The 27,898-nt window shown below is 42.1% G+C and overlaps 2 protein-coding genes across 7 annotated transcripts; one reads left to right on the top strand and one right to left on the bottom strand.

The window, feature by feature from the left end:
* The first annotated feature begins 605 nt into the window (after positions 1 to 605).
* LOC118557250 lies at positions 606 to 9,801 on the top strand. Its single transcript, XM_036126890.1, has 6 exons — positions 606 to 1,248; positions 2,618 to 5,893; positions 5,972 to 6,154; positions 6,234 to 6,406; positions 8,038 to 8,155; positions 9,143 to 9,801. Exons 1-6 carry the CDS (start codon positions 1,042 to 1,044, stop codon positions 9,341 to 9,343), a joined length of 4,158 nt encoding a protein of 1,385 aa, XP_035982783.1. The 5' UTR covers positions 606 to 1,041; the 3' UTR covers positions 9,344 to 9,801.
* Positions 9,802 to 12,670: 2,869 nt separating this feature from the next.
* On the bottom strand, positions 12,671 to 27,664 carry LOC105923300 (zinc finger CCCH domain-containing protein 6). Of its 6 annotated transcripts, none has more exons than XM_036126346.1 (12): positions 27,373 to 27,664; positions 24,562 to 24,784; positions 24,018 to 24,140; positions 22,951 to 23,185; positions 22,684 to 22,859; positions 22,466 to 22,597; positions 22,253 to 22,367; positions 20,155 to 20,264; positions 19,546 to 19,778; positions 17,680 to 18,077; positions 17,390 to 17,590; positions 12,671 to 15,581 (listed from the first exon to the last, which is right to left on the bottom strand). In XM_036126346.1, the coding sequence occupies exons 1-12, from the start codon at positions 27,420 to 27,422 to the stop codon at positions 14,059 to 14,061; spliced, it is 3,519 nt and encodes a 1,172-aa protein (XP_035982239.1). In that variant the 5' UTR covers positions 27,423 to 27,664; the 3' UTR covers positions 12,671 to 14,058. The 6 variants fall into 6 exon arrangements, with proteins under 6 accessions (XP_035982239.1, XP_035982235.1, XP_035982236.1 ...); XM_036126342.1 differs by having other exon boundaries at positions 27,132 to 27,663; XM_036126343.1 differs by having other exon boundaries at positions 22,466 to 22,594; positions 27,132 to 27,663.
* Positions 27,665 to 27,898: the final 234 nt, after the last annotated feature.

Below are 27,898 nucleotides of genomic sequence, written 5' to 3'. Positions count from 1 at the left end.
GTACATATGCAAGGAATTTGACTCTGGATTGTACAATGCTCAAGATGTGCTTACTTATACAATAACACAATAATGCAACAATAAAAATCAAACAGGTCTTGAGTTGAATTACTGCATATACACACACATACACACATACGTTGAAATATTATAATTTACGTAGATATTATACATGTCAATATATATTAGATCAATTATAAAAACATGATAATTCTTTTTTCTTTTTTTATAGTATAAGTATTACTATCTATTAATAATCTCTATCAAAATAAGGTTTAACTCTGTTGGCAGCCTAAAGAAACAAAACAAGAAATATGTTTGCAAATATAGTAAATATTGATTAAATCAGCCGTTGATTTGAATCTGAACAAATTGCTACAAACTAATGAAACAACATAGAAAATAATTAGATGGGCCGGGCAATACAATATGAGGAAAAATTTAATAGAGAATTGAAACAAAAACGTTTAAGGTTATATATATTGCATTAAGCAGTTCTTAGATAATATCTGATATTGGGGCTTTTTATTTTATTCTCCTAAACAAACAATAAACTGTCAATTATGAGTGATCTTCATAGCAATAAGATCAATCAGCTGCCTTCTATCTGCACATCAAATATTCATCTTAAAGGAGAACTATCAATGCTTGATCACTTTCTGATGTCGTGTGAAACTTATTAGGTGACAGCAGTTGCTATGAAACACTCAAACAAGCACCTGCTAAATTATTAAAACAGCTGCAACACGGTGGTCAGTTTATTTTCACCGGTAGGAACTACTGTCACAGCTATGTCCTCATTGCTGGAGCACAGCTTTGTCCGCACCGTGGCATTGGAGAGGGTGGTGGCACCCATTGCAACTCATTTATGTTACCTGATGCTGCTGTGCGACAATATGGATGAGCCCGAGCAATTCAGCCAGCTGGAGGCGGCGGCTCAGGGGGTGGCTAAAGCCACTGAGAACATGGCAGCTGTGGTGTCCAGGTATGTACCTTCTGGTCTGCTTTCTGATTGGCATCGGCAGCTGTGTGGTCAGATAAATGGCAGCCTTTTCAACTTCCAGGCTAATTAGTAACACAGAAGATGAGGTTCTGCACATGGAGATGTCGTCCCTGCAGGAGCCGCTCAGCGTGTCGGGGCACCACGTCCTGCTGGCGGCTCAGAAACTCAGCATCCAGCCTGATTTGCCTGAGAATAGGGAGGAACTCATCGCCGCAACGCAGAATGTCTTCCTGGGAGTTGTCAAAGTAATGTGTTTAATGTTTTGGTGAAATGGGATTTCTGCAAATGTAACTTTGAAATTATAACTGTTTCAAACAGAGATGTTTAAACTCTTTTTTTTTCACTTTGTAATTTTCAAGGAGAGCCATAATCAAAGTTGCACATAATTTGGGGGAGCAGCAGATATACACACAGCTGAGGTGACTCTCGAAAGAATAACAATAAGTTGTGCATCCCACAAATCTGGTCTTTATGGGGGAAAAAATCATTACTGACAGAAAAGTTACAATTTCTATTTATTTATTTTGCTTGCCATAAGTCATGCAGAAGCCACAGAGCAATAATATGAAAGTGATCTGGTCAGAAAAGACAATCTGTACATTTTGGCCTATGAGCAAGTGCTATGTGTGGCGGAAAGCTAACACTGCACATCACTCTAAACACAATGTTCCCACTATAAAGCTTGGCAGTGGCAGAAATGTGCTGCGGAAATGCAGGTCTTCAGGTAGGATGGGAAATCTGGGCAAAGTTGATAGAAATGAGTAAACATTAAGAATACAGATAAATACAGATCTGCAAAGTATCTGACATTTACCTTCCAGCTTGACAACGGCCCTAAACATACAGTGAAATGTCTTAGATAAAAGTGTATTCATGTGCTAGAATGGCCCGGTCAAAATCCAGACATGCATCCAATTCAGAATCTGTGGCAGGACTAGAAAAATGACATAAAATACGCAATAGGAGGAAATTTATTTCTATGCCTTATTTTTTTTTGTTTTGTTTGTGAGAAATAAAAAAAAATCATGCATCCTTGTACTTTGCAATTATGCTAAACATTTTGTTGGTCTTTCACATAAATTCTCAACAGAAAAAATATTAAAGCTTGTGATTAAAACACGTAAAAATAGCTTTGTGAGGCACAGCATATTTCTTTTTTTACGTCATCCTCAAGGCAGGTAATTAAAGAAACACCTTTACGTGACCTGGACAATATAAAAAATTAGAAATCTTCATTTATTAGATTAGCTCAACATAGAAAATCTCCCAATGGGATGATAAACACTTACACTTGAGTGAAATATTTAAGATTTCACTCATGACTGAAGAGACTTCCTTGCTGTGACACTAAAATGACATCTAATCAAGTTGAACGTTTCAGTGGCAGGAAACTCTAATCTCTTTCCTCAAATCAGGTAGATTTACATTTTATGACCTTTTTTTTATTTTTGTCTAGACATTTCAATAAAAGATAGAGACCAAACAAAAAACAGAAATTGGTCTTTTTTCATGCCTCTCCTTATCTTATTTTGTTGGATTGTTTTGAATAATTGCCAGATCTTTCGTGAAACACGTCACTCTGAGCTGATTAAATGATGATCTGTCTGCTTATAGGTTCTTTTGGTGGAGGACGGCGCTGTTGTGCGGAAAGTTCTGGCGGCGGCCGATCGGGTTCTGGAGACCCTCACTGAGCTCGGCTCTTCCTTGGACATTCGATCTCTTCTCAGGTCCTTCCAAGATTTTTCTGAAGCTTTGCTCGTTCTCAATAGCCTCACGGTGGACAGGGCCAAATCCTTACAGGATCCCGGACAAACAACACAGCTTCTGGACTCCTTGGACACGCTGAGGAGGTGCATCTCCATGCTGCACACAGCGATGTGCACCACCATCAAACACCCTGCAAGTGACCAGGCCAAAGCCGCCAAGGAGTTCATTCTGGACAAGGTCCAGAGCACGGTTGGAGACATCTGCGCCACTCTCAGGAGTGACGGCCACAGAGGACATCTGGGACCACACGGATACTACACTGGGAGGCGTGACAGCCTGCTGCACCTGCTTAATAATTACTCTATTGCACTGGTTCAGGAGAGTGGCTTCGACAGCATGGTGAGAGACATCGTGTTTCACTCCATGGTTGTGGCCAACTCTTCACGCAGAGCGTCCCAGCAGAGAATAGTGAGCCACTGTCGTCATGTTCTGCAGTTCTGGTCCGACATAAAACGCATGCTGAAATCCTCTGAAGAGCGTGATGACGCTGAACTGAAATATAATAAGGCGCGACCTTTTTTAGTCCAACAAATACAAATGCTGGACGACGCCCTGAAAACTGCGGTTCTCCATCACGTCTTGGACACGTCCCTTATAGCCTCCCGCACAGCCGGTGAACTTTTAGGCACGATAAGACAGGTGTTGGCGGCAGACGCTGCCGAAATGATGGATCTGACGTTTCTCCAGCCAGCAGTTGAGGATTTCTTATCATCCACCGATGGGATGATCCAAGCAGCAGCCTTTGTCTCCGCTCTGGCCGTAGATGCAAAGAGCTTAGAGGGTGTGGAGAACTCGCAGGTGTGCCTCACAAGACTACGAGCTCAAATTGCCCCCCTTTCACTGGAGCTGGCGGATAATTCGTGGAAAACGCTTCAAAAGCTTCACAGTGTGTGTCTGAAATGGGAGGAGGAGACCAATCAGCTACACGACACTCTGAGCGATGTGATGGACGTGAGAGAGTTCACAAGTCTCGCTGTGACCGAGATGGTCAAGGAGCGTCGTGGATGTGATGAAGCGTACAGAGAGCAGAGTTACAAACTGTTTGATGAGCGTGCTAAAAACCTAATATCCCACATGAAGCTGGTGAGCCGGTCGGTGAGAAGGCATCTAGACCGAAGCAATAACCCGATCTACAGGAACGGCCTGCTGGTCCTGCTCAAACAGGCTCAGTCCTCTCAAACCAAACTGGGCGAGTCGGTCAGAGACATGCTACGAGGCTCTGCTCTGAATGTGGAGCTCTATTCCGCATTTTCAAACAACGTTGCAGCAGCTATTCAGCATTTTAAGGTGCTCAGAGAAGGACTGGACGGACACCAGCACCCACATCTCCTGAGCCCGCTGCGAGAGGCGGCACGCGAGCCACAAATCTCACCGCCATCTTTACCCGTTGAGGATAATTATGGGACGAGCCTGGATCATGTGTCAAGAGACCCTGACTCCCCTCTTTCTGAGGCGATGGGAATGGATTCTCTAACAAAACACGATGAGGCCTCAGATACGGAAACTGTAGAAGCGTCTCATAAATATGACAGTGATGATTTAAAGAAGCCAGCTGTCCAAGAAGAGTCTAAACCGATCCACGTCGACCTTTTACCCCTTCTGTATGAAGTTCTGACCGTGACTAAAGGGAAAGACGTGTCCGCCCTCAACCAGGTCTGCACTAGAGTCCTCGAGCTGTCGAACTGCTACGTCCAGGCCGCCAAAGACGGCTCAGCGATCGTCGACAGCGTCGATTCGCAGACACTGGAAAGCTTCAGATCAGAACTGGTGTCACTGACGCCGCTGCTGGTCCAGACAGCGCAGGAGACGGCGATGAGCTCGGCGAGGAGCGCCGAAGGTCTCCGCAAACACAGCGTGCAGTTCTCCGACCTCATTGGCAACATCCGAAAGGCGGTGCTGCCTGTAGCCGGGACCTGGTATCACGCTGCGTGTGCTGAGCTGCAAGGAGACCTGCAGAGCACCAGACCCAGTCCTACGCAGAGTCTAAATGAGGTGATGAGCTTATGCACTCGTGTGGTCCAGTTCCTGACGTCGTCTGATTTGAGATCAGCCGACTCTCAGGAGACATTCAGCGTCTTGAACAGCAAGCTGAGCAAAGCCCAGAACACTACAAAGTTTCTTGTAGAGCTTTGCTCTTCGCCTGGAAGACAGGTGGACCATCTCGAGGCGCTCTGCATCCTTTGGGGCCTCTCTGTTCGGATTTTGCTGAATTCCCTGGATAAGATTTTAGGCACATCGGATATACACCAGCTGAACCCCCAGAAGCGACTGTCGGCTCTGTCTGAGAACTCTTTACGAATCCAAGAGGCTGCCAGACTCACCGGCTTGAACTGCAAAAGTGCTCACAAGTCAAAGCACCTGACGAGCCACCAGGAGGAGCTAAAAACACTGACCGATGCTTACCTCGAAGCTTCAGAGGAGCTTGAAGCAATGCCGAGTCTGACCCGACTTGCCAAATCCGATGTCCTACAGAGACAACTCTTGATCAAAATTAAAGTGCTTTCTAATCAGTTAGGCAAAGAGAATAAGGACTTTGTCTCCGCTTTTCAAAACATCGTCGAGATTGCTCGTTCTGCTGCCAAACATTTCCGAGGTTCTGAACACGCCGAAGAGACAGAGAAAGAATTTGAAAACGCTGCAAAGAAACTTGCAGAAAACGTCCAATCTGCAGCCAGGAGCGCGGAGGGTTGCTTCAACCACATCCGCGACCCACGGGCCCGCTCTAACCTGAGGTCCATCAACGATCATCTGTGCTTTCAGATTGCAGAAATAATCAGCAGAGCGAGGCTCATGGTGGAGACTCGTTATATCTGTGACGGCCTTAGTTTAGATGTGCAGACGCAGTGCTGGTCGGCGAAAGCTCATTATCTAACGGCGGAGATCATGAAGCAGGATGGGATCCATCATGAAGCCAAGGAAAGCATCAAGGCTGGTTTCCAGGGAAGATCCTGTGAGGATTTTATCAAAGAATTGCCTATGATGCCATCTAGAACCAAAGAGGTGGTATTTCCTGACACAAAGCCACCCCTGCAGAGAGGCAATGCAGGAAGTGTAGATGCAGCAGAAGCTAATTTGAGCCTGGCAGCTGTGGCAAAGCATGAACCCAAAGATGAGAAAAAATATGTAAGAAGTTCAAGATGGATCAGAATTCACAGTTTCCTGAGTGTCGCTGTAAAATCGGAACCTTGTGTCTCTTTACAGTCCGGAGGCGCACCCGCTGCATACAGAGATGGTTTTCCTCCGAGTTTCACCTCCGCTTTTCTGAAGCAAAAAAGCGAAAGCTGGGATCCAAAAAAGCAGAACAAAATAGTCCAGGTGACGAGAAAGATTGCCGACACAATAAGTCACATGACGCAGTATTTAAAGAAGAAAGGCCCGATTCTGGTAATGACCAACAGAAGTAATTTTTTTACAGCTATGTTTCAGTCATAATCAGTTCAGATTTTTTTTCTTCCCCCTCCAGAACAAAGATGCGTTTGTCAGTGCAGCCAAAGATGTGATCTGTAACTGTCAGACGGTAACTCAGTTCATCCGACTTATTGCCAACCTCAGCCTGGACACACAGTGCACGGTGGAGCTCTCCCTCATCATCGAACAGATTCTGACCATCACTAACCAGCTCAGTATCATCTCCAGGTTAGAGATCTTCTACCAAAACGCTGCTGTCCTTCTCTTTTCGCGTTTCTGTCACACTTAGATTTTTCACATCATCAAACTAATTTTAATATGAGACAAAAATGAGGTGATTAAATGATGATTTATTTTTTATTGTGATCTCATTTATTGAGGGGGAAATTAGCCATCCAAACCAACCTGGTCCTTTGTGAGAAACGGCTTTCGTCCCCTAAACACATCAACTAACATCAAGTGAATCTCTAACCTCACTGTGGGGGGATTTAAGCCCACTCTTTGGTGAATTTTGCCACACTGTAGAGTTTTCAAGCATGAACCACCTGTTTAAGGATGTGACACAGCATCTCACCTGGATGTAAGCCCAACCTTTGATAAGCCTCTCGAGAACCTTCTTTTTTTATTATTATTATACCCATCCATAGGGGGACTTGCTGGTGTGCTTTGGATAATTTTCATGTTGATAAACCCAAGTGATCTAATGGTTAAGGTGAAAAACTGATGGTCAGAAATTCTCCTTGATGATTTTCTGGTAGAGAACTAAATTCATGGTTCAATTAATTGCAGCAAGGTGTCCAGATCCTGTGAAAACAAAGAACCCTGAGATCACCACAGCTACCACCACAATGTTTGAATGTGGTGTTAATTTTTTCCTCAAAGCTTCTGGGAACCATTGAGGTTTGTTTTTTTCTCCAGACAGGCTTTTGCATTCTTTTTCATCACCAGAGGGGTTTCTCTTGGAGCTCTCCCATTAATGGGTGAGCCTCTCTCTATTGCTGAATAATCAACACTGATCTTAAATGGTAAATGGCTTGTACTTATATAGCGCTTTATCAAGTCCAACAACCCAAAAGTGCTTTACACTACACTCAGTCATTCACCCATTCACACCCTGACGGTGGTGAGCTCTGTTAGGAGCCACAGCTGCCCTTGGGCAGACTGACAGAAGCAAGGCTGCCATACATTGGCGCCAACAGACCCTCTGACCATTATCAGCAGGCAATGCGGGTGTAATGTCTTGCCCAAGAACACAACGACTAAGAAGGTGAGAGCAGGGGATTGAACCAGCAACCTGCCGGTAACAGGACTACCTCCCTAATTCTTGTACCACTTTTGTCCCTGAGATAAGTGAGGCCTGTAGTGTTTTAGATGTTGTTCTGGGGGCTTTTGTGTCCTGCGAAGATTCACCACAGTTTAATGTTTTCTATGTTAATAGCCAATAGCTTTCACTGTGGTTCACAAAACCTTGAATGACTTTGTTACCCTTTCCAGGTTGATAGATAATCTGATCTGTGACTAGTGAAACTAGTGGGACGTCAGAAGAAATCTGGTTAATCCATGTTTTAGCAAATATGAGAGGAGATTATAATTTATCATAGGACCACTGTGGATCGGATGTTGATTTGCCTGAATAAATTAATTTAGGATTTGAAAGCTGCATTTTGTGTTAACTCAGGTTTTCTTTGCTCGATAAGAACATTTGTTTGAACATCTGAAACATCTGTATGCCAAAAAACAAAAACAAAAAAACAGAAGAAATATATATCAGGGGAAAAATAAAACAAACAATAGATTAAACAATAAATGCTACTCTCTGCGTTCACTGAACCCTCTGTTTTCTTCTTTTTTTTACCTAGTGTGAACGCTGTAACACCTGGTTGCAAATCCTCTGATGAGATTCTGGTAAAGAACGCGGAGAATCTTCTTCAGACGGTTCTGCGAGGAGTCCACGCTGCAGAGACAGCCTGCATCACGGTTAATATAACACCACGGATGTATACATAAGCACAATAACATATGATTTTGCTTATTCCTATTTGGAAACCAATTACTTGGTTATTACAAATATAAACAGTCAAACATGTACGTAAATAATTCCCCTCACATTTCTTGTAACTGATGGTGACTTAAATCAGCTGGGAGACTGACGATGGTTGGTCTTGAAGAAGCAAAGCAGACCAAAGCATGCTACTACCACTATGCTCTCCTTTCTTTAATCAGATTAGTTTTCTTTTAATATTAACAAGGCATTTAGTTTTTTTCCCACAAAACCAACTCAAATTATATTCCTGGCTCATCTCTGCAGTCTTTAGCAAACTATGGATGAGCAGCAGTGTGCCCTATTAAAATAAGTTTTATTAGTTGTTTCTACTTCTTTGGTAATTTCTTTTTAACTCTATAACACTTACCGGGTTATAAACCATCACTACTCCTCACCACACAGTCTGTTTACAGAGTAATTTTGTTGCTTTTGCCCCCTTTGTCCAGTTTTATTTAATATGTAGCAATAAGTGCTTTACAGAGAGCAAGGAAAGAATCACCCACATACAATAAAACACTCACTCACATAGCTGTCTGCAATGCTGGGATTATAAAAAACAGAGTGAAGAAAAAAAACATAAAAGCATTCAGATAGATTATTCTAGTGACGGACAACAATAAGAAAAAAAATTAAATTAATTAGTGCATAAATATTAATAATATTAATTTGCGGGAGTTTTCTCTCTCTCTCTATCTATCTATCTATCTATCTATATATATCTATCTATCTATCTATATATATATATATATATATATATATATATATATATATATATATATAATTTTTGTAAAGCTTCTAATGGGCAGACTTTTAATAATTTATTTTGGGTATAGCCAACTACTACATGATTTTTTTTTTTTGTTAGTCTCAAGCCTCTGATATATGAACAATTCTCTTTTTTTTCTTTTACATTGTTTCAGGGTCTGAAGCAGCCGGAGCCAAACTCAGACGGCGCAGAGGCCACAGCTTTGTGCTTTGAGTGGAAAAAAAACTTGGAGCTCTATCGAGCCCAACAGACGACCAACCCAGAAACCGATGATCTGGGTTTAAGAAAAACATCATTGCACACATCGGCTCCCAGTCTTGCCCCCCAGGTTAACGTAAAAACGACCTTCAAGTAAACAGTTCTGTACGTTCAAAGCTAGCAGATGTAATGTGGTCAAACTCATGGACCTGTGTCAGTGTACGTAGTAAAATCAGGCTCAGAATCTGTGAAAAAGGATGGACTCTTTCCTTCCCGTCAAACAATATTGATCACAAATTTAAAGAAGCAAGAAGATTTTTGTTTATTTCTCAAATAAAGATTCATTTAGCAACAAGAATAATTCAACCTCATTTAAAGACGAAAATAACAACCAGTGAGTTCGCTACAAATGTAATTAATGATTTTGTTAGATCACACTAAGATTCACTAGACTTACAAATGTTTTAATTAGGTTAAAAGAAACAAGAAAGATAGCAAAGGCGCTATGCTGAAAGCCTAAAAGGGGAAACTCAAGATTGGGGAATATAATATTAGAAATGCTAATTACACATATGAGAAATCAAACTTTAATCAAAGAAAGAAACAGAAAGAAAGAAAGAAATCAATCAATCAATTAATTAATCAATCAATCAACCAATCAATCAATAAAATCAATAAATCCCAGGTTTTTCATGCCTGCTTCATGGGATGGTGGTGAGACTCTCAAGCCCTCCATTAAACAATGCCAACCAGGGGGCATACAATTAGTTTCTCAACACCAGAACACCCACTAAAGATAAAATTAAGCGCCATTATCAGCAGCTAGGAATCGGGCAACTGTTCCTCTAACAGAACCATTTGGGTTGGCAGTTCCTTTGACTGACAGTTCAATCATACTCATTGTAAAGTGTTTTGTTTGGGCCCAATTTGCTGTAATTCTTTGTAATGGAATGAGGATTATTCTTGAAGAAATTAGCCAAGTAATGCAGACACTGGTGTGGAGGAAAAACAAAATAAAGCTTATAGTTCTGACAGAAATGTTTATTGCTACTGAAGCTCTCCAGACTGACCCAGCTAGGCTACATGATGGGTTGTCAGGTTCTGTCTGCGCTCTCCGACTCACAGAATTGAAAATACCATGGAAGGAGTCGTCATGATGGGCTGATCAACCAATCAGAAAAGGACTTGCAAGTGATCCTTTTTCATCCTTTGGATAAGGGAGAAAGAATTGTCCACAAACTATCACTGTAGAAAAAATACCATCTCCTGGCTGGAGCTGTTTCAAGCTCCGGATTTCAATATTAAATAAAGAGACAGTTTCATGTTCAGCATTTAACACATAAAGCTGCTTTAAAGTTAACGTATCTTAGATCATCTTAAAGCTTGCCAAATTTCTAGATGAGCAAAATACGATTTGTCGTAGAAAACTTTTGGAGGTCATAAGAACATTTATTGTTTAGGGTTTTACAAAGATCTAAACGTCAAGCAAGGACATTATGAGGAAAAACGTTAAATTCTAAAAAATCTTAGATCTGCTGTGTGTGTCCATTACGTTGAGTACTTTTAGCCTAAAAGACAAAATTACATTTATGACAACGTTGTGAACCCCCAGTGAGGAAATTTAACAAAGGCAACTGCTGCCAGCTTCACTAGAGGAAATCTTGATGCTGAAACTCAGCATGCAAGAGAAACAGAGAAGAATGTGTTGTGGAGAGGAGGCGCTGGGCCAGAGGTCAGCGCAGTATCTGCTGTCCCGGTGCTCGGGTCTGCAAAGAGCGGGGAGGAACCCAAACCCGTTCTGATAAACTGTCTCTTCTGTCGCAAGCTGAGGGAAAAAGAAAAGAGAGTGAGTCTGCAGATACGAGAGGCCATCCATGAGGAGGAGATGAGGAGCAAAACCTGGAGCATGGCCGCCTGCTAGACCCTGCTCCCAGGAGGACCATGGAGGTGAGACACGTTGCCAGGAGAACCGGAAGGGAAGTCCATATATGGCCTGTTGTGTAATGAGACACCAGTGACTCCATCTTCTGCTTAGAGACTTTACTCTCTCGTTATCCACAGAGTACGTTGTGTATCTGATCCCTTCCCACATGTTACACTGTAAAAAGAGAACTCAAAATAAGTAAAAAAAAAATTGAAATTTTTGTATTTTTCCTTGATTTGAGCAGGTGAATACGACTATTTGCCAATGGAATAACATTTTTGCACTTAAAATAAGAACAATTCATCTTCCATCGTCTTATTTCAAGTGCAGAATATCTAATCATCTTATTTTAGGGATAAAAATACTCATTCCATTGGCAAATAGTGTTAGTCAGCTGTTCAAATCAAGGAAAATATACAAATTTCAAGAAAATTTTACTTACTTTTAGTTCTCTTTTTGCAGTGTAATGATGCTTATCCACCCTTATGAGAGACTAGAACACCAATGGGGGAGAAACAGTTTTTTCCCTTTTTCTTTTCAGAGGACATTTTTTGAACTGCTTCACGCGCCTTTATATAATCATCTTTCTTGATTTTGTATTTTGCTCACTAATTTTGTATCTTTTTGCTTTGTGAAAAAATAAAACTTCCTTTTTTTTTTAGCACATCTTTATATGTACACTTAACCACACTTCTGGGAGGGGGGGGGGGGGCTTTTTATGTGGCAAATGTCCTTCATTTAGAAACATTTCTGGTTCCTCATTGGGTTATTAGATTTTAAGGTGAAGTAGTTTAACTCCCTCCGGCAGTCACATCGTAGGTGCCTTGCTATAGAGCAGCAGCGCTCAAACTGGGGTCCCTGGGTACCCGGGGGTCCGCGAACCACAATTTTGGACAATTTTTTTTTTAAACATACATTATTCCTAATGTATTTAACAGTACAAAAGGCTGTTTAATATTACTATCAGCATGAGGAACCTAAAGGGGTCCTTGGTAAAATGTTACCGCTGCTAAGGGGTCCCTGGCCCAGAAAAGTTTGAGAACCTCTGCTATAGAGGACAAAGGAGGGAACGCTCTGTGAAAGATATCAGAGTAAAAAGGGAGACACCCTGGGAATTCTGGGAAGAGCGTTCCTCCTATAACAAAAGGACACAGGCCTCCTTTGTTAGTTATAGTGATCCTGGCTCCTTTTTAAAAAAGGTTCCCTCTTCCCTCCTCTCTTATCAAATAATTTTTTCTCTTATTTCCAAAGGTCTAAGCCTTAGATAAGCCTTTTTTTTTTCTTGTTTTAAATTGCACCCGCTCTAGTAAGCTTAATTAGGATTAAAGTAGAACATCTGGAGTAGGATAAATGGGAGTCAATTAGCTGATTGACCATAAGCGCTCACTGGCCTTGGGTCAACTAGGGTCAAAGACGGCGAGGTTGATTTGACAGACATGTTGCCAAAGAATGAGACCTATGAAAGCTTCAGATGCTGAAATCTAACTAAAATGTCAAACTACACACGCAGGTCAAAGATAAGACATAAAAACTACAATTTGATTCTGAGGGAGAAAAGTCTCTGGTTCACCTCTTTATTCGATATATTCATAATAAAATGACTTGAACGATGAGCACGTGTACTTTTAAAAGCAAAAAGCCGGTGTCACCACACGAACAGAAATAGAACTCTGTTTATACAACGAAGCGCTCAGTGAAACACACTGTACACATTATACAAAACGCACATTTACAGTGGAGAAACAAGACGGGGAATTAAAAACAAAAACAAAAGGGGATAGCTTATTTTCAGGCCAACAGAAAGCAGCACTGCTGAGATGCTTCACTCCACAACATTCACACTTTATGAAGGCAGGCTTAAATACAACGCTCTAGTGTGATACGGCGGCACATTTTCTTCCATATATACATTTACTTGTAATGCCTGTAGGGTGGTACTTTTTAGGTACAGAAAATACACAGAGAAACACTTTCATCTATTTTTTTCCTATCATTAATCCATTTTCAGATAAAATAAACCTTTACCTGCTGCTTCCAAGCTGGTATGGGTGCTTTTTTATTTGGTACAATGGCACAGATACGGTGGCTTGCAAAAAGTGTGCACACCCCTATGAAAAACTGTGGTACACATTTGAGCTCATAACCACGCATTTCTATTTGTGGGATTATTTGGGACAGACCAATATAAAGTAGTGTGTAACTCTGAACTCACAAACCTTTCCTATTTTTATCTGCAAAGGATTTTAAAAACAATTTATGCTTTTTCTTCCAGCGACTTCTCACATAAAATCCAGATAAAATACAATTAGGTTTATAAGGTTACAAAATGTGGGGGAAAAAAGGAGGTCCTATACATCAAATTGAGTAGCTAACAGCTGATATAAACTTGAATCAATAGAAAAAGCAAAAAGAAAAAGAAAAAAAGAAACGATAGCATGTTCGGGAAAGAGGACGCAGTGCAAACATTTCAGCAAAAACATTTAACTGTATAGAAAGTTTAAAAAGTGTAAATAAATGTCAGTGTGATCATGTATTACATGTGAGGAAAAGATTTTTTTTTGACAAGTCCTTGAGAAATTAAAAGCTCTTCTCTGGTAAAAATAACAAAAAAACAAAACAGAATATCACTTATCACAAAAGGACACACAATGAACTCTGAGTGGAACGAGATAAATACTGTCAACATGGTAAATATTATCCACATGCTCTGTCTGCGTGTAGAGTTAATTTGTTTCTCCACAGTGGAATATCTGCATGTCAAAAAAAAATCAAAAAGATAATACCTCTGCATCCCCACACCCCTGTTTTCTGACAGACAAGTGATGCTGTGATAACCTGCGCTCGAGTATTTACAGAAATAAATAGAGCCATGTACTGCTAAAATAAAAATATGTGATAATGGTCCAACAATTTACAAAACACTCGTTTTAGTTTCCATGCTGGGATATCTACTGGCAGAAAGGAGAAGCGGTGGGATCGAAAGTCTTGAAGACATCTTTAAGTGTCCTGTCGTCCGTCTCCTCTGGGTCTTTCTGCTCTGCCTCTTCCTCCATAACCTCCTCCTTCTCCTCGTCTGCCTCCACCTTCGCCTCCGGGTCCTTGGGGCCCTCCGTCTCCTCCTGTGGCCCTGCGGCCGCCTGTCCTCCTGGCTTAGCCTGCCTGGGGTCGGCGTACTGAGGCCGGATGAGCCCGGCCAGCGCCGGGATGGGGAGGTTATGGACTGCGGGGGGTTTGACCGGCGAGGCGGGAGGAGGAGGCCCGCTGGGAGAAGCAGGAGGTGGGCTTTGACGGGAGGCGACCTCTGTGCTTTTTGCCTCTTCAAACGAGCCGCTTCGCTGGCCCGGTGAGGGAGACGGTGCAAGAGAGTGCTCCGCTTTGGACGGCTGTTTCAAGATCCCGGGCTTTTTGGGAGGCTCGACCTGCTCCCTCCGCGCCTGCTCCGTTTGAGAGCGCGGGTCGTACAAGCTGATGCCGCCAAGGATGGTGGTGGGACTCTCCAGCCCGCCGTCGGACGACGCCAGCCGGGGCGCGTACGGCGGCAGCTTCTCAGGCTCCGGCTTGCCCTGGGCGGCGTGGGGAGCCGCGCTGTTGCCGGCCTTCTGGAGCCTGGGGTCCACAAGCCCTCCACAAGCTGAGGAGGGGTCTTTCTGACCCAGCAGCTTGGAGTCCAGACTCCCCCTGCGCTTGAGTCTGGGGTCCAGGGATTTCTGCTGCCGCGGGTCCACGGGCCTCTCCGTGGAGGATCGCGACTCCACGGAGCCGGCGGGGATCCGACCCAGGCGTTCCTTCAGGCGGACGGCCGCTAGTCTGGGGTCAGACGGCGGGGGGCTGGAGACGACGGAGTGGTCGGGCTGGCTCGTTCGGTTCATCTGAGCGTCTGCGATCAGCGGCGGCAGCGGCAGGTTGATGGAGTGCTCCTGCTTGGGGACGAGGGAGGGGATGAGGTCCTCGGGCGCCCACACCACGGACTGAGCGAAGGCAGGCCGCTGGAGCAGGATGTCCACCCGAATGTGGCTGAACTGCTTCAGCTGACAGCGAGGGTCCCGCAGAGCCACGCCAGGGCTGGCCTCCAGCGGGATGAGGACAGCTCTGTCCTTCAGCTCCCTCTCACCCTCGTCATCCTCCTCTCCCGTCGGAGCCTTTTTTGGAGCGGGGTGGCTCTGCTGGCGACCGAGATCGGCCGGCCTCGTCTTCCTGGGGTCTCTGGGCAGCCTTGGATCCGCAGCTCCGTCCGTCTCCTTGCCGGGATCCGGGAGCCGCTGTCTGGGGTCCGTCTTCACCCTGGGGTCGCCGGACGGGGCTCGTTCCTTCATGAGCCTGGGGTCGCCCAGAGCCGGAGTCGCCGACGCGGCCTGGGGGGGCTTCGACTGACTCTGCTGCGTCTCACTCTGCTTCTTTAGGGATTTCAGGATGGAGGAGACACAAGAGCCCCCGTCCTCCTCATCGCTAGAGTACCAGTTTGTGGTTTCATCTGCAGAGAAACGAGACTGGTGATGCCCTGCTGGAGTGAAACCCTTTTACATTTTGTCACAGAACAACCACTGACTTCTTTTTTCAAGACACAGACCAGCAAAAAGTTGCACATAACTGTGTAGTAGACGGAAAGATGATTTATTTTCTTATAAATAAATTGGCAGAATCATCATTTGGGTATTCCTCTATAAATAAAGGTTGGTTGGAGCAGCTGTGACTTAGTGTTTAGTAGGGTTGGAAATTGAAAAGATTTTCACGATTCCGATTCCCTTATCGATTCTGTGAAACGATTCGATTCCTTTTCGATTCCAATTTGGGGGAAAAAGGAGAACAAACAGTTGATGATGAGCATCAACTTTGTTTACTTAACTATCACACGACCTTACAAACTAACAAGGTCAAGATGTCCACAGCCACTTTTTTGTTTTGTTTTGGTTTAAGCCTGGTCACGTCGTGCGCAAGTTATGCACATGTGCTTACTGAACGCCGTGTGCGTAACTTGCGTATAAAACGTGACGTAACTTGCGTAAAAAAAAAAAAAAAAACGGCGTGCTAACGTTGTGCTGCTCAGAGCCGCGGCACGACGGAATCGAAAAGAGAATCGTTTAGCGAGCTGCCAAACGGTGCCACGGAATTGGAAAACACAGAACCGGTTCTGAACAGGAACCGGTTTTCGATTCCCATCCCTAGTGTTTGTCGGTGTGACCCTATGTTGCCCACTGATCTGCCCGTGAGTGAGACTGGGTGAACGTGGCTTAAGTGCAGGGGCGGAGCTAGAAGGGGGAGAGGGGGGGGCAATGAACCCCCTGAAATCTAATTCCCCCTTTCACAGCACCAGGTCACTGTTGTACAGTAGTGGGTGCTGTGTAAAACAAAGGGCTGCAGTCCAACCAACTAGAGGAAGAACTTTACAGTACATACAAGTAAATTAAAGAATAAAAACATGTTCAATTGAAAACTGAAGAAAGAACTAAAGAAAAGATAAAAATGGTTTTATACTAGGGCTGGACGATACAGGACAAAAAAGCAGGTCGATAACACAGAAATCATATTGATCAATATTGATAGTTATCAAAAAATTCAATACATATATTTTAAGTGCAGCCCTGACCATTTTATGCTGTTGCTTAATTACCTATTTTTAGATACAGAGCACACAATCACTGAATTCAAACTCAACCCTTTACTCAACAAACTTTTTACCAAAACTGCAAGTTTTTAAATAAATAAATAAATAAATAATGTGCGCTCTCTTTGAAGGGGACAGGGCGTGATGATGGTCCGTTCCTAGGTCTGCGTTTGTGATCGGTTGGGATGTAATGACATTTAGTATTAACCTACATGATAGGCTAGAATGCAAAAGGAAGAAAAACTTCTATTGAACTTTTTATTGACCTGTTTTTTTTGCTATCGTACCACACGTCTATCGATCGATATATATATATATTGTTATTGAATTATTGTCCAGCCCTATTTTATAGGATCAAAAGAGGCAGGAAGTAAGGAGGAAATATTATTAACAAGTCTAAGATTTGAACATACGGGACTAAATGCAACTTTTTAAAACACAAAAGCATAAAACAAGGAGTTGTGACCACTGAAACTATAGAACTTGTTACATTGGTATATCTATATAATGGTATAAACATTTTTGCAAGACACTTTGATCGTCATCCCGGCCTTTGTTAATGTACTGTATGTTTATTCACTTAGTGTAATAACTCAAGTCAAAGCTTCAAATGGAGGATTGGGTGATTTGGTGTTATATAATATTATTAATTCTTCAAATAAAGCACGTCCCCTTACCCCTGTTTTCGTTCTTATCAGCCTGTCCCTCTGCTCTGTGGGGCTCCTTGCCCTGGGACTCCTGCGGCTGCTGCTGCGGCTGCTGCTGCTGTGTCAGATGTAACAAGATGGCCTTCTGCACCGCTGGTGGCAAAGCCTGTAACTGTGATTCTGCACCCATCAGCTGCTGAAGGCTCTGTATGAAGGCCTGACCAGGTTCGACTAGATGATTGAAAACCGTATATTGTGTATATAAGTAACAAATGGAGGGTAATAAAATGATTTAAGTGATATTTCCAAACATCTCTGACCTTCCTGTTGACCCATGGCCTGGTTTTGGAAGAAGCTGCTCAGGAAATCCACCGGGTTCTGACCAAACGACGGGCAGGGCAGCATGTTCTGTGACATCTGGACGTCGGGTGGGAACGGAGGCGTCTGCATATTCATCTGCTGGTTGATGCTGACTCCGTGGAAGGGTGGGGGCGGACCGGAGGGCGTTGGTGTTTGCATCGGGAACCCGTGAGGCGGGTGCTGTCCCGGGGGGCTCTGTGGCATGGGTGGCCCAGCGGCGTGACCCATGGCAAGAGCTGAGTCAGCGGTGGTTCCTGCAGGGGCACCAGAGGCCACAGCAGCTGCAGCCTGCATGTCATCTGAGCCCCCGCTAAACTGACCGGCCCCGTCTCCCTGATTCTGGGAGAAGTTTGTACCACTGGAAAAATAAAAAAAAGATTACGCCGACTTTTACTATGAAGAAATTAGGGCTGGGCGATAAATCGATTTAATCGATTAATTCAAATTTACAATTCTTTAAGATTTCATTTTTGGAAAATCTGGATTTTATTTTGCCAATACACTCATTGGGTTTCCATGAAGAGAACAGCATGTGATGCTGAATATATGTTTAGGCAAATATATTGTCAAAATATTGTTAAGTGGAAACTTTTTTTTACCTTAATACGAGGTACTTCATTTACTTATTTACTTTTTTTTAACTTAGTTTGAAATTCACAAGTGCAGTGAAGCCTGTTCTTAGCTCAATGTGTAATACCACTAGCAGCAAATGTTTTGTTATACAAGCATGTTTCACAGCTTGTTTTTAGTTGCACTTTGAATTCAGGTCAACTCCCTGACGAAATGCTTGACATAAAAAGCAAGGTTTTAAAATAATTTCTTTAATTTCTTTTTATGAAACAAAAAGGAGGAAAAAAAATCGATTAATCGGATTTGGTATGATCAAATCGGAGATTTATTTTTTAATCCATATCGCCCAGCCCTACATCAGGGGTTTGATTTATGTAACCGCTATTTTAAACTAGTACCTCATGAGTCAAGGTAACGGTATAATAGGTTCATTAGTTTATGACCACACTGCAAAAACGGAACTTAAAATAAGTAAAATCTTCTTAAAATTTAGTGCATTTGTCCTTGATTTGAGCAGGTTAATAAGATGATTTGCCAATTGAATAAGATTTTTGCACTTAAAATAGGAACAACTCATCTCCATCGTCTTATTTCAAGTTTGTACCACTGGAAAAAAAAAAAAAAAGATTACGCCGACTTTTACTATGAAGAAATTAGGGCTGGGCGATAAATCGATTTAATCGATTAATTCAAATTTACAATTCTTTAAGATTTCATTTTTGGAAAATCTGGATTTTATTTTGCCAATACACTCATTGGGTTTCCATGAAGAGAACAGCATGTGATGCTGAATATATGTTTAGGCAAAATTATTGTCAAAATATTGTTAAGTGAAAACTTTTTTTACCATAATACGAGGTACTTCATTTGCTTATTTACTTTTTTTTCAAACTTAGTTTGAAATTCACAAGTGCAGTGAACTCTTAGCTCAATGTGTAATACCACTAGCAGCAAATGTTTTGTTATATTTTCATTGTTTATAATGGCACGGCTGCCATCTTGTTTTGCATGTTTCACAGATTGTTTTTAGTTGCACTTTGAATTCAGGTCAAATCCCTGACGAAATGCTTGACATAAAAAGCAAGGTTTTAAAATAATTTCTTTAATTTCTTTTTATGAAACAAAAAGGAGGAAAAAAATCGACTAATCGGATTTAGTATGATAAAATCGAAGAATTATTTTTTAATCCATATCGCCCAGCCCTAGAAGAAATGTTGGAGTTTAATGTCACAACGATTGAAGAGCACCCTGGTTACCTGTGAGCAATTTTGTGTGCCAAGTCGACAGTCGGATGAACCTTGATTTCAAACAGAGAGGGAATCTTCTTGCCGCACTGACCAGAGGCGCCATCTGAGGGACTGCTCTGACCCGGCGTGGGCAGCAACCCCACTCCAGGAGGGGGCTTTGGAAGCGGCGCGATCCCCTGCTTTCTCAGATCCTCCAGCTCCAGCTCGTCCTCCCGGGCGTTCTCCTCCTCCGTGTTGATTATCTGTCCCAGGAGTCAGAGAGAGAGAAGGCATTAATGTCAACATAGACTGCAAAAACGGATCTAAAAATAAGTCAAATGTCCTTAAAATTTGTGTTTTTGTCCTAGATTTGAGCCGTTAAATAAGATTATCTGCCAATGGAATGGGTATTTTTACCCCTAAAATAAGATAATTAGACATCCTGCACTTGAAATAAGACGACAGAGATGAATTCTTCCTATTCTAAGTGCAAAAATCTTATTCTATTGGCAGATCATCTTATTTACCTGCTCAAATCAAGGAAAAATACACTTATTTTAAGAACATTTTACTTATTTTTAGTTCCGTTTTTGCAGTAGTGCCGGCAATGTTTAAGATTAAAGATTGGGTCTGACTTACCTTGTCAAGCAGCTCTTTCGTCACATCGTTTAAAGCATCATGGGAGAATTTGCAGTTGTCCCCCTGATAACATTTGGCTCCGGTGTGAAAGAACTTGCAGGGGTATTCATGTGCAAACCAAGGTTAAGGAACCAGCTCTAGTGTTTTGCACAAACATTCACACCCCGTGCACTTTCTAGTTTTGCAGTGATCACTGGGTACGGACAACCCCATAACTCACTCTTTTATTCTGATTCCTTAAATAGAATCTGGTTCAATCAATTGCCAAAAGTCACCTAATTAGCAAAGAGAGTCTACCAGGGTGCAATTGTCAAAGCAATACAGCGCTTTTAAGGATTTAGAGGTTTGTTAGAGAACATTAGTGGAAAAAACGGCACTGTGACGACTATGAACACTGCAAAAAGGGAGCTAAAAGTAAGTACAATTTCCTTGAAATGAGTGTAATTGCCCTTGATTTAAGCAGGTAAATAAGATAATCTGCCAATGGAATAAGATTTTTGCACTTGGAATAGGAACAACTCATCTCCATCATCTTATTTCAAGTGCGGTTTATCTAATTATCTTGTTTTAGGGGTAAAAATACTCATTCCATTGACAGATCATCTTATTTACCTGCTCAGACCGAGGACAAATACACTCATTTCAAGAAAGTTTTACTTACTTTTAGTTCTCTTTTTGCAGTGAACCTCTCCAAACTGGTCAGGGATACAGTTGCAGAGAAATCTACGGCACTTCCGGTTATAAAACAGCAGAGCCTGGAGTCCTGCATGACTGCAGACTGATCCTGCTCTGAAATAAGGGCAGCGTTAATCAGAATAGCAGCTAGGAGGACGGTGGCGACTCTGGAGAATCTACAGAGATCCACAAGTCAGGAAGGGGAGTGATAACTATTGTCATGTTCTCCATAAAAGCTGGCTTTTATGGAAGAGTGGCCAGAGAGAACGCCAGCATTGAAAGAAAGACATAAGGTAAGACATGTGGAAGAGGGTGTTTTCCTCAGAGGAGACCAAAATAGGACTTTTTTTGGCCTACATGCAAAACCTGGCGTGTGGCAGAAATCCCCCTAAACATCCCATCACACTGGTGAGACATAGCTGTGGCTGAAGCATGCTGTAGGGATGCTTTTCGTCAGCAATGACGGGGTAGTAGGTCAACTTCGCTGGGGTGCTAGAGGGACTTGAATACAGGGCAACCTTTGTTGGAAATCCATTAAAAGCAGCAAAAAACTTTAAGTGACGCTCTCTAAATGTTGAACGCTATAGACCAGGGGTCCGCAACCTTTGTAACCCGCAGAGCCATTTTTGCCCACGTTCCAGCTAAACAAATTTTGTTTAGAGCCACAAAAGTTACACCTCTCTTCGAAACAAAAGCTTGTTTTTATAGTATATTATAGGAAATTTGTTTAATTTTTTTTTATTAAAGATCAACAGTTATTATTATTTAACCAACAGTATTTTTATGTTTAGGTTTGATGCATTTTCTTCAATTGGACATTTGATTTTTATAGCAAATGGCATCAAAATGATTAAAAAGCAAGTCGTTTGCAACTTTTTGACAAGAAGATACTTAATTTAGCTTCTGGAAATGTTATGCATATATTCCAGAACTAAATGCATCCTTAATCTAGCAATTTTAAATTACCTTTACATTTAGAAACATTGACCAATAATTTCCTCTCGTATTTTTGGTCTAAGTTTTTAAGAGCCAAAGCTGAAGGTGTAAAGAGCCACATGCGGCTCTGAGGCCACAGGTTGCAGACCCCTGCTATAGACGCTTGTCGAAACTTGCCCTGAAGAGTCACCGTTCTAACTACAGTGAAAGGTGGCTCCATGAATACAGACGTCGGTGAAATGAAAGTAAATGCATGCCGCACCTTTCAGATTTACTCCTTTTTTTTTGTTTTATTTGATAACCTCGCACTGTCTTCATTCTGCCTCACTAGTACGTTCCCCTTCGTGCTCGTCCATCATGTAAAATCTTAGTAAAACATTGAGTTTGTAGTTGTAACGGGACAAAGCGTGGGAAAGGTCAAGCGGGTATGACTACTTTTACCCGACACTGTACATAAACATCAACGAGAACCTTTAGTGAAGGATATTGTGCATGTAAATGCAGTGATCTCCTTTGCTGCAGTATCCCTGCAGGTAAAACTTACACAGCTCCTTTTTCTTATCGGGCACCACGAGCTCGTGTTCAAATTTGCACTGTTCCCCCTGCGCAAAAGGCGAGATAGAAAAACGCTGAAATTAAGTTCATAATTCTTAGAGCCGGCGGCGAGAAAGAAGCCGCGGGACATTCAAGCCTCGCGTACCTTGATGCAGCGGCCCTCGAGGAAATACTTGCAGATGTATCTACCGTTGTGCTCCACCGTATGCTGACTGATGAACTCCTTGCTCATGATTGGCCACTTCTTCTGAAAGCCACAGGAGCTTTTTCCTTCCTGGCGCAGAAAAACACGTGAAAGATTAAAGCGAGATGAACGGCCGGGTGTTGAAAGGCGTAGAAAGTGCTAATACAAACGCAGTGGACCTGGGCGGGTTTTCTTGGATACGCAGCACTTACTGGTCCCATGTCGTCCATTCCCAGGTCTCCTCCTCGGCCGCGCCCGCGTCCTCCCCACGGTTTGCCCTTAAGCTTCTTGTTCTTGATAAGCATCCCCCGCCCTCTTCCTGGGCCGCTCCCTCTGCCCCTTCCTCTCGGTCCAACTGAAAAGAAAAACCAATAAACCTCTTGACTTTTTGATTTGCGGCCACTCCAGTAACACCATCGTGAGGAGCTTCAGTGAAAGGTTCTTACACTGTTGGTGCTTCATCCCTCTCAGGTTTCCTCTCATCATCTGCTCCTTTGGGTAGCGCCCCTTCCCCTGACCCCCATCTTTGGACTGCGGGTACTCCGACATGTCGTCTTCGTAATCCTCCTCCTCCTCCTCGTAGTCATACTTGTCATCGCTGTAGTCCTCGCTGTATTTATCGAAATCGCTGCCCCTCTGCGGGGGGGACTTCTTCGAGTTGCCGTGGAGTCCCTTCGAATGCTGTCGGTTGAAGCAAACATAACAATCTCACTGCGAAAAAGGGAACTAAAAGTAAGTGAAAGTTTCTTAAAATTAGTATTATTATTTTTCCTTGATTTGAGCAGCTAAATAAGACTATTTGCCAATGGAATGAGAATTTCCACCCCTAAAATAGGTTAATTAGATATCCTGCACTTGAAATAAGACGATAGAGATAAATTGTTTTTATTTTAAGTACAGAAATCTTACTCCATTGGCAGATAGAATGATTTACCAGCTCGAATCAAAGACAAATACACTCAGGGGCGGTTCTAGACAGGGGCCAACAGGGGCCCATGCCCCTGTAGAAATGGCCCTGGCCCCTGTTATGGCCCCTGTACTAAAAGCATGATGTTAAATAAACTTCTCATAATTATTTATTTGCAATGGCAAAGAAACCATAACTGATTGGTCACTTTGACCAATATTATTTTTTACCTATACAGCTTTACTCTAAAAAGAATATTAAAACTTAAGATGTTTCACGTTTAGCTTTAGCCGTATTGAGCAGAGGGCAAAGTTTTCAACTGCTAGATCAGGGGTCTGAAACCTGCAGTTCCAGAGCCACAAGTGGCTCACTTAATATTATTACACAGTTAAATATTGCCATTTTATTGTTTTAAATTTTTTTTGTTCTGTGCCCCTGTGAAAAAAACACTGGCCCCCACTTTGGCCCCCCTGGTAAATTTGGTCTAGAACCGCCACTGAATACACTAATTTCAAGAGGATTTTACCTACTTTTAGTTCCCTTTTTGTCTCCCGATAATTCTCACAGTGTGACTGATGTGGCAGCCAGAGGCAACGGTGAACTCACCTGAGAGGGCGGGATATCAGAGTCACGGCTGTAGCCTTGGCCCTTCCTGCTCTTGGGCCTTTCAGCCCGGTCGTAGTCCGAGTCGTAGCTGTCGGAGCTGGAGCTGCTGGAGGGGGAATGATGCTGAAGAGAAGGCAAAAAGCCAATCTGTTACAGCCGGTTGTGAGTCAACCCACATGGTGGGAATTTATGCAAAAATATTCAGCCGCAGCATGTTTACAGGATTAGAAAAGATCTACTAAACTGAATTCTAGATACAGAAATCTGGTCTTAGCTAATGACTGGCAGTCGTTGACACCCTTCACAAGTAATGGAGGACACTAAAGTTGTCGGCTAAAGACGATTGTTTTTGTTTTTTTGTTCACAAAGTGCTTTATCCACCGATGATAATGGAAAGTTTAGTGGAAGGAAAAGTTGTGGCAGTTATAATCTATATATTATGAGTTTCACGTTTTGAGTTGAATTACTGAAATAATTGAGATGTGCCTTGACACTTCTGCCTGAAAGTGACCATTTGGTACTGATAAGCATCCTTATAACTCACTCTTTGTCTTTCACGTTTCCTCCTTTTGGACCGCCTCTTCTCTCTGGTCTTTTTGTATCGTTTCCTCGAGTGTCTGCGAGCCTTTACTTCCTTCTCTTTATTTTTCTCCTTTTCTTTTTCCTTCTCTTTCTCATTGTCCTCCTTCACCTCAGCAGCCTCTTTGTTCTCTTCCATCTCAATTCCCTCATCGTCTATTTCTCCATCTTCCAGCTCGCCATCCTCCCTAAGAGAAAGCGAAACCGTACATTTAAGGCAAAGTTTGATTATACTTTTTAATAATCTTTAACAGTAATGAGTATTTTCTCATTTAAAATAGGGTTAAAATCCTCTGTATAATCAACTTCTAGCACAACCTACATGTTTTTTTTTACATATTTCTCAGAATAATCATCCAATGTATTTAGAAATAAAATTAAATATACTGATCATCTTTATCTGGAAAAGCAGATGTATCAAGTTATACTTCACCTTTAAGATTTTGTGTACCAAAAACCGTATGTAGAATTTTTTTTTTGTCATCATATAAACCACTCAGTAGCTGTTTTATTTTATTTATGGTTAAAGTTCTAGAGGTTTGTAGAGTTTAATTGACATAATTTGTTCAGCAACAAAATTCAGTAAAAAAAAAAAAAAAAACAGGAAGGACATGTTAATTTTCCTTGACTGTGAAGTAAAATGAATTACACGGTATGAAAACATATATTAACCAGTGATTCTTCTGGTGAATGCACTGTTGTTAAAATATGAATTACGTATGACACAAATAGCATGATTACAAACAGGCAATGTCAAGATAAATCAATAACAGTATAGGTATTTTGTGTAATAATATCTGTTTTTACTATTATTTGCGTATAGTTTCATATCAGCATGGTGCACAATAAATGTCATTTTAGTGGTTAATGCATTTTAATAAAATCTCATCTGCTTTACACTGTCAGAAGTTTGCGTTGTTTAAAACCTCAGACGTAGCACAATGAGCTCCTGACTGTTTAACTGAGTGAACACTTCAGAAAGAAGCTTATGAGCCACTTTATAAGTCTGAGAAGTGAATTAAAGAAGACTCAAAAAAGCTGAAATCATACAAAACAATGTTCTTGACATGGCCTAAAGATGAAAGGCTTTCAAAACAAGTGGCAACACACCAAGGTCTGGTTATCCCAGTAAGTTCACCACAAAACAGGCCGCAAGATGCTAAAAGAAGTGACCAGAAGCCCTAAAATGTCATCATGGGTCCTACAGCAGGCATGTCAGTACAACCAGAAAGACTTTATATCAGCCGTGCAACTTTTGTTCTCTAAAAAGCACGTAAGCTAGACTAACGTCTGCCACAGACTCATAAGAAGACCAGGACTTCTGGAATAATGTTCTTTGTATAGATGAGTCTAAAATGTAATCATTTGGACACCGAAACAGTTGACATGTTTGTATTAAACTAAAAACAGTATTCCTGAGGAAAAGAGCCTCACATCAACCGTGAGGCTCAGAGATGTAAAAGGTTTAGAGATGATTTGCTGCAGTAGGAGCTGCCCAGCCCACCACTGTACAATCCACCATGACTTTCACCATGTATCACGGATGGGCAATAACTTTATTATAAAATATATTTCAGTGGTAGTGGGAATAACTGTTTTCGTTTCTGTTTGAAATATAAGCAATTAGATTAGTTCAACGTTTTAAAAATAATAATAATAATTGTGTAAATATTGTGGTGTTTTTTTTCTCACGGTTATTATACCATAATAATCTCACAGGTCCAGGCCTAAAAACGAAATTAAGTCGATACATTATTGTCAGAATGAAAAGCATCATCATTTTATTTTTGTTCTTCAGCGATACGCACGTATTCACGTGAAGTAGATGTTGCAAAGCACCTTTTGCACTGAGAACATCTAATCACACCGAGTGTCAGCAAATGATCTGCAAATTATTTCTAGGCCTACTTTTAATAACCAAAGCAGTAGCGCAAGATCACGTACGCCCAAATGTAAGCACAAGCGTTGTTTTTCTTGCTATTGCTGCTTTGTTTGCAAGACAAAACCTGCACCATGTGCAAATGGTTCTTTAATTGCCCTTGTTTTGATTAAAAAAAATAAAAATACTTAAAGTAAATTAAGGTTACAACAAATGATAAGAGTACAAGGCCTGGACCTTGAAGAAACAAGTCAACCTCGCATGAACCCTTCCAGGCCAGTTCTGCAAGGTGACCGCCAGGGGGCGTATGGCAGCAGGATGGGCGTGGCGCCCTACGTCATGAGTCATTTGCATAATAGCCTGCAGATGGCAACAACAGCAGCTCTATGAATCCCAGCGGCACAACAATAGGACGATGGTGTCCGCTAACTCGCATGGAAATGATAATGAATCACCGGCATGATTATGAAAAAATATAGGCCGCTATCACAGATATGCACCAGAAAGGCATGCAAAAAAAAAATAAAAAAAAAATATCCAGAGGGGGAGGAACCTTGGAAATGTCTGCAATAAACAGCAACACAAGCATGTAGACCCACAGCACTGAATCGCACAGATGAGCGTATTAAGAATTGCATTAAGAATATTACTCGAACCTTTCATCCCCTGCAAGCTCAGAGTCTGTCATGTTTTTGTCAAGAACAGGGGCTGGGGGACTGGAAACAAGGCTCACAGAAGCCATTTGGAGAGGAAACAAAAAAATATTTAAAAACAAAAAATAACGGATCTGCTTCTCCTTGTCCCCCGGTAACACGAGTGAATTATAACACGGTCACTCAAAGGAGACGGTTGGTGTTGTGAGAGATGCTGGAAGATTTCAGACTGGAAAAGACTCACGGTGTTACATGTCTCGACAGAGACAGTAAACAGACACTCTCCTCTTTCATATTCAGTGGCGTGTTAACCCTGTGAGCACAGCTCGACACCCCGCTTTGCTAATGTCCCGTCGGTTGCCAGCTGCCACGGTGAAAATAGAGGAGACGGAGGGAGAAACAGACAGGAGTGTAAACCATGTTCGCTGGTTTCAGCATCCTCACAGGCTTTCTCAACAAGGGATATCATCACAAAATGGCTTCTGAGTTATGCTGCACATTCCTCGACAATGACTCCTCCACTCCCCCAATTTATAGTCTGGACGGGTCAATCTAACTTAGAAACAACAAACCCCGTGCAGCAATTGGTCGAAAATGGCACGGGCGAAGAAATCGTCTATTGTGATTGGCTTAGAGAAATGTCAGTTAATTTCAGCACATTCGCTGCAAAATCGCCATCGGCTTTTCCTACGCAGCCGTTGATTTAAGCCGTCTGTGTTATGTAGTCGTAATCGTCCTATGTGACGTTAAATATGTAAAACTCTTAAAGG

Source organism: Fundulus heteroclitus, chromosome 22 (assembly GCF_011125445.2).
Source record: "Fundulus heteroclitus isolate FHET01 chromosome 22, MU-UCD_Fhet_4.1, whole genome shotgun sequence".
NCBI lineage: Eukaryota > Metazoa > Chordata > Actinopteri > Cyprinodontiformes > Fundulidae > Fundulus > Fundulus heteroclitus.
Note: the sequence above shows the minus strand (reverse complement) of the source record. Positions and strands in the feature narration are given on the sequence as shown.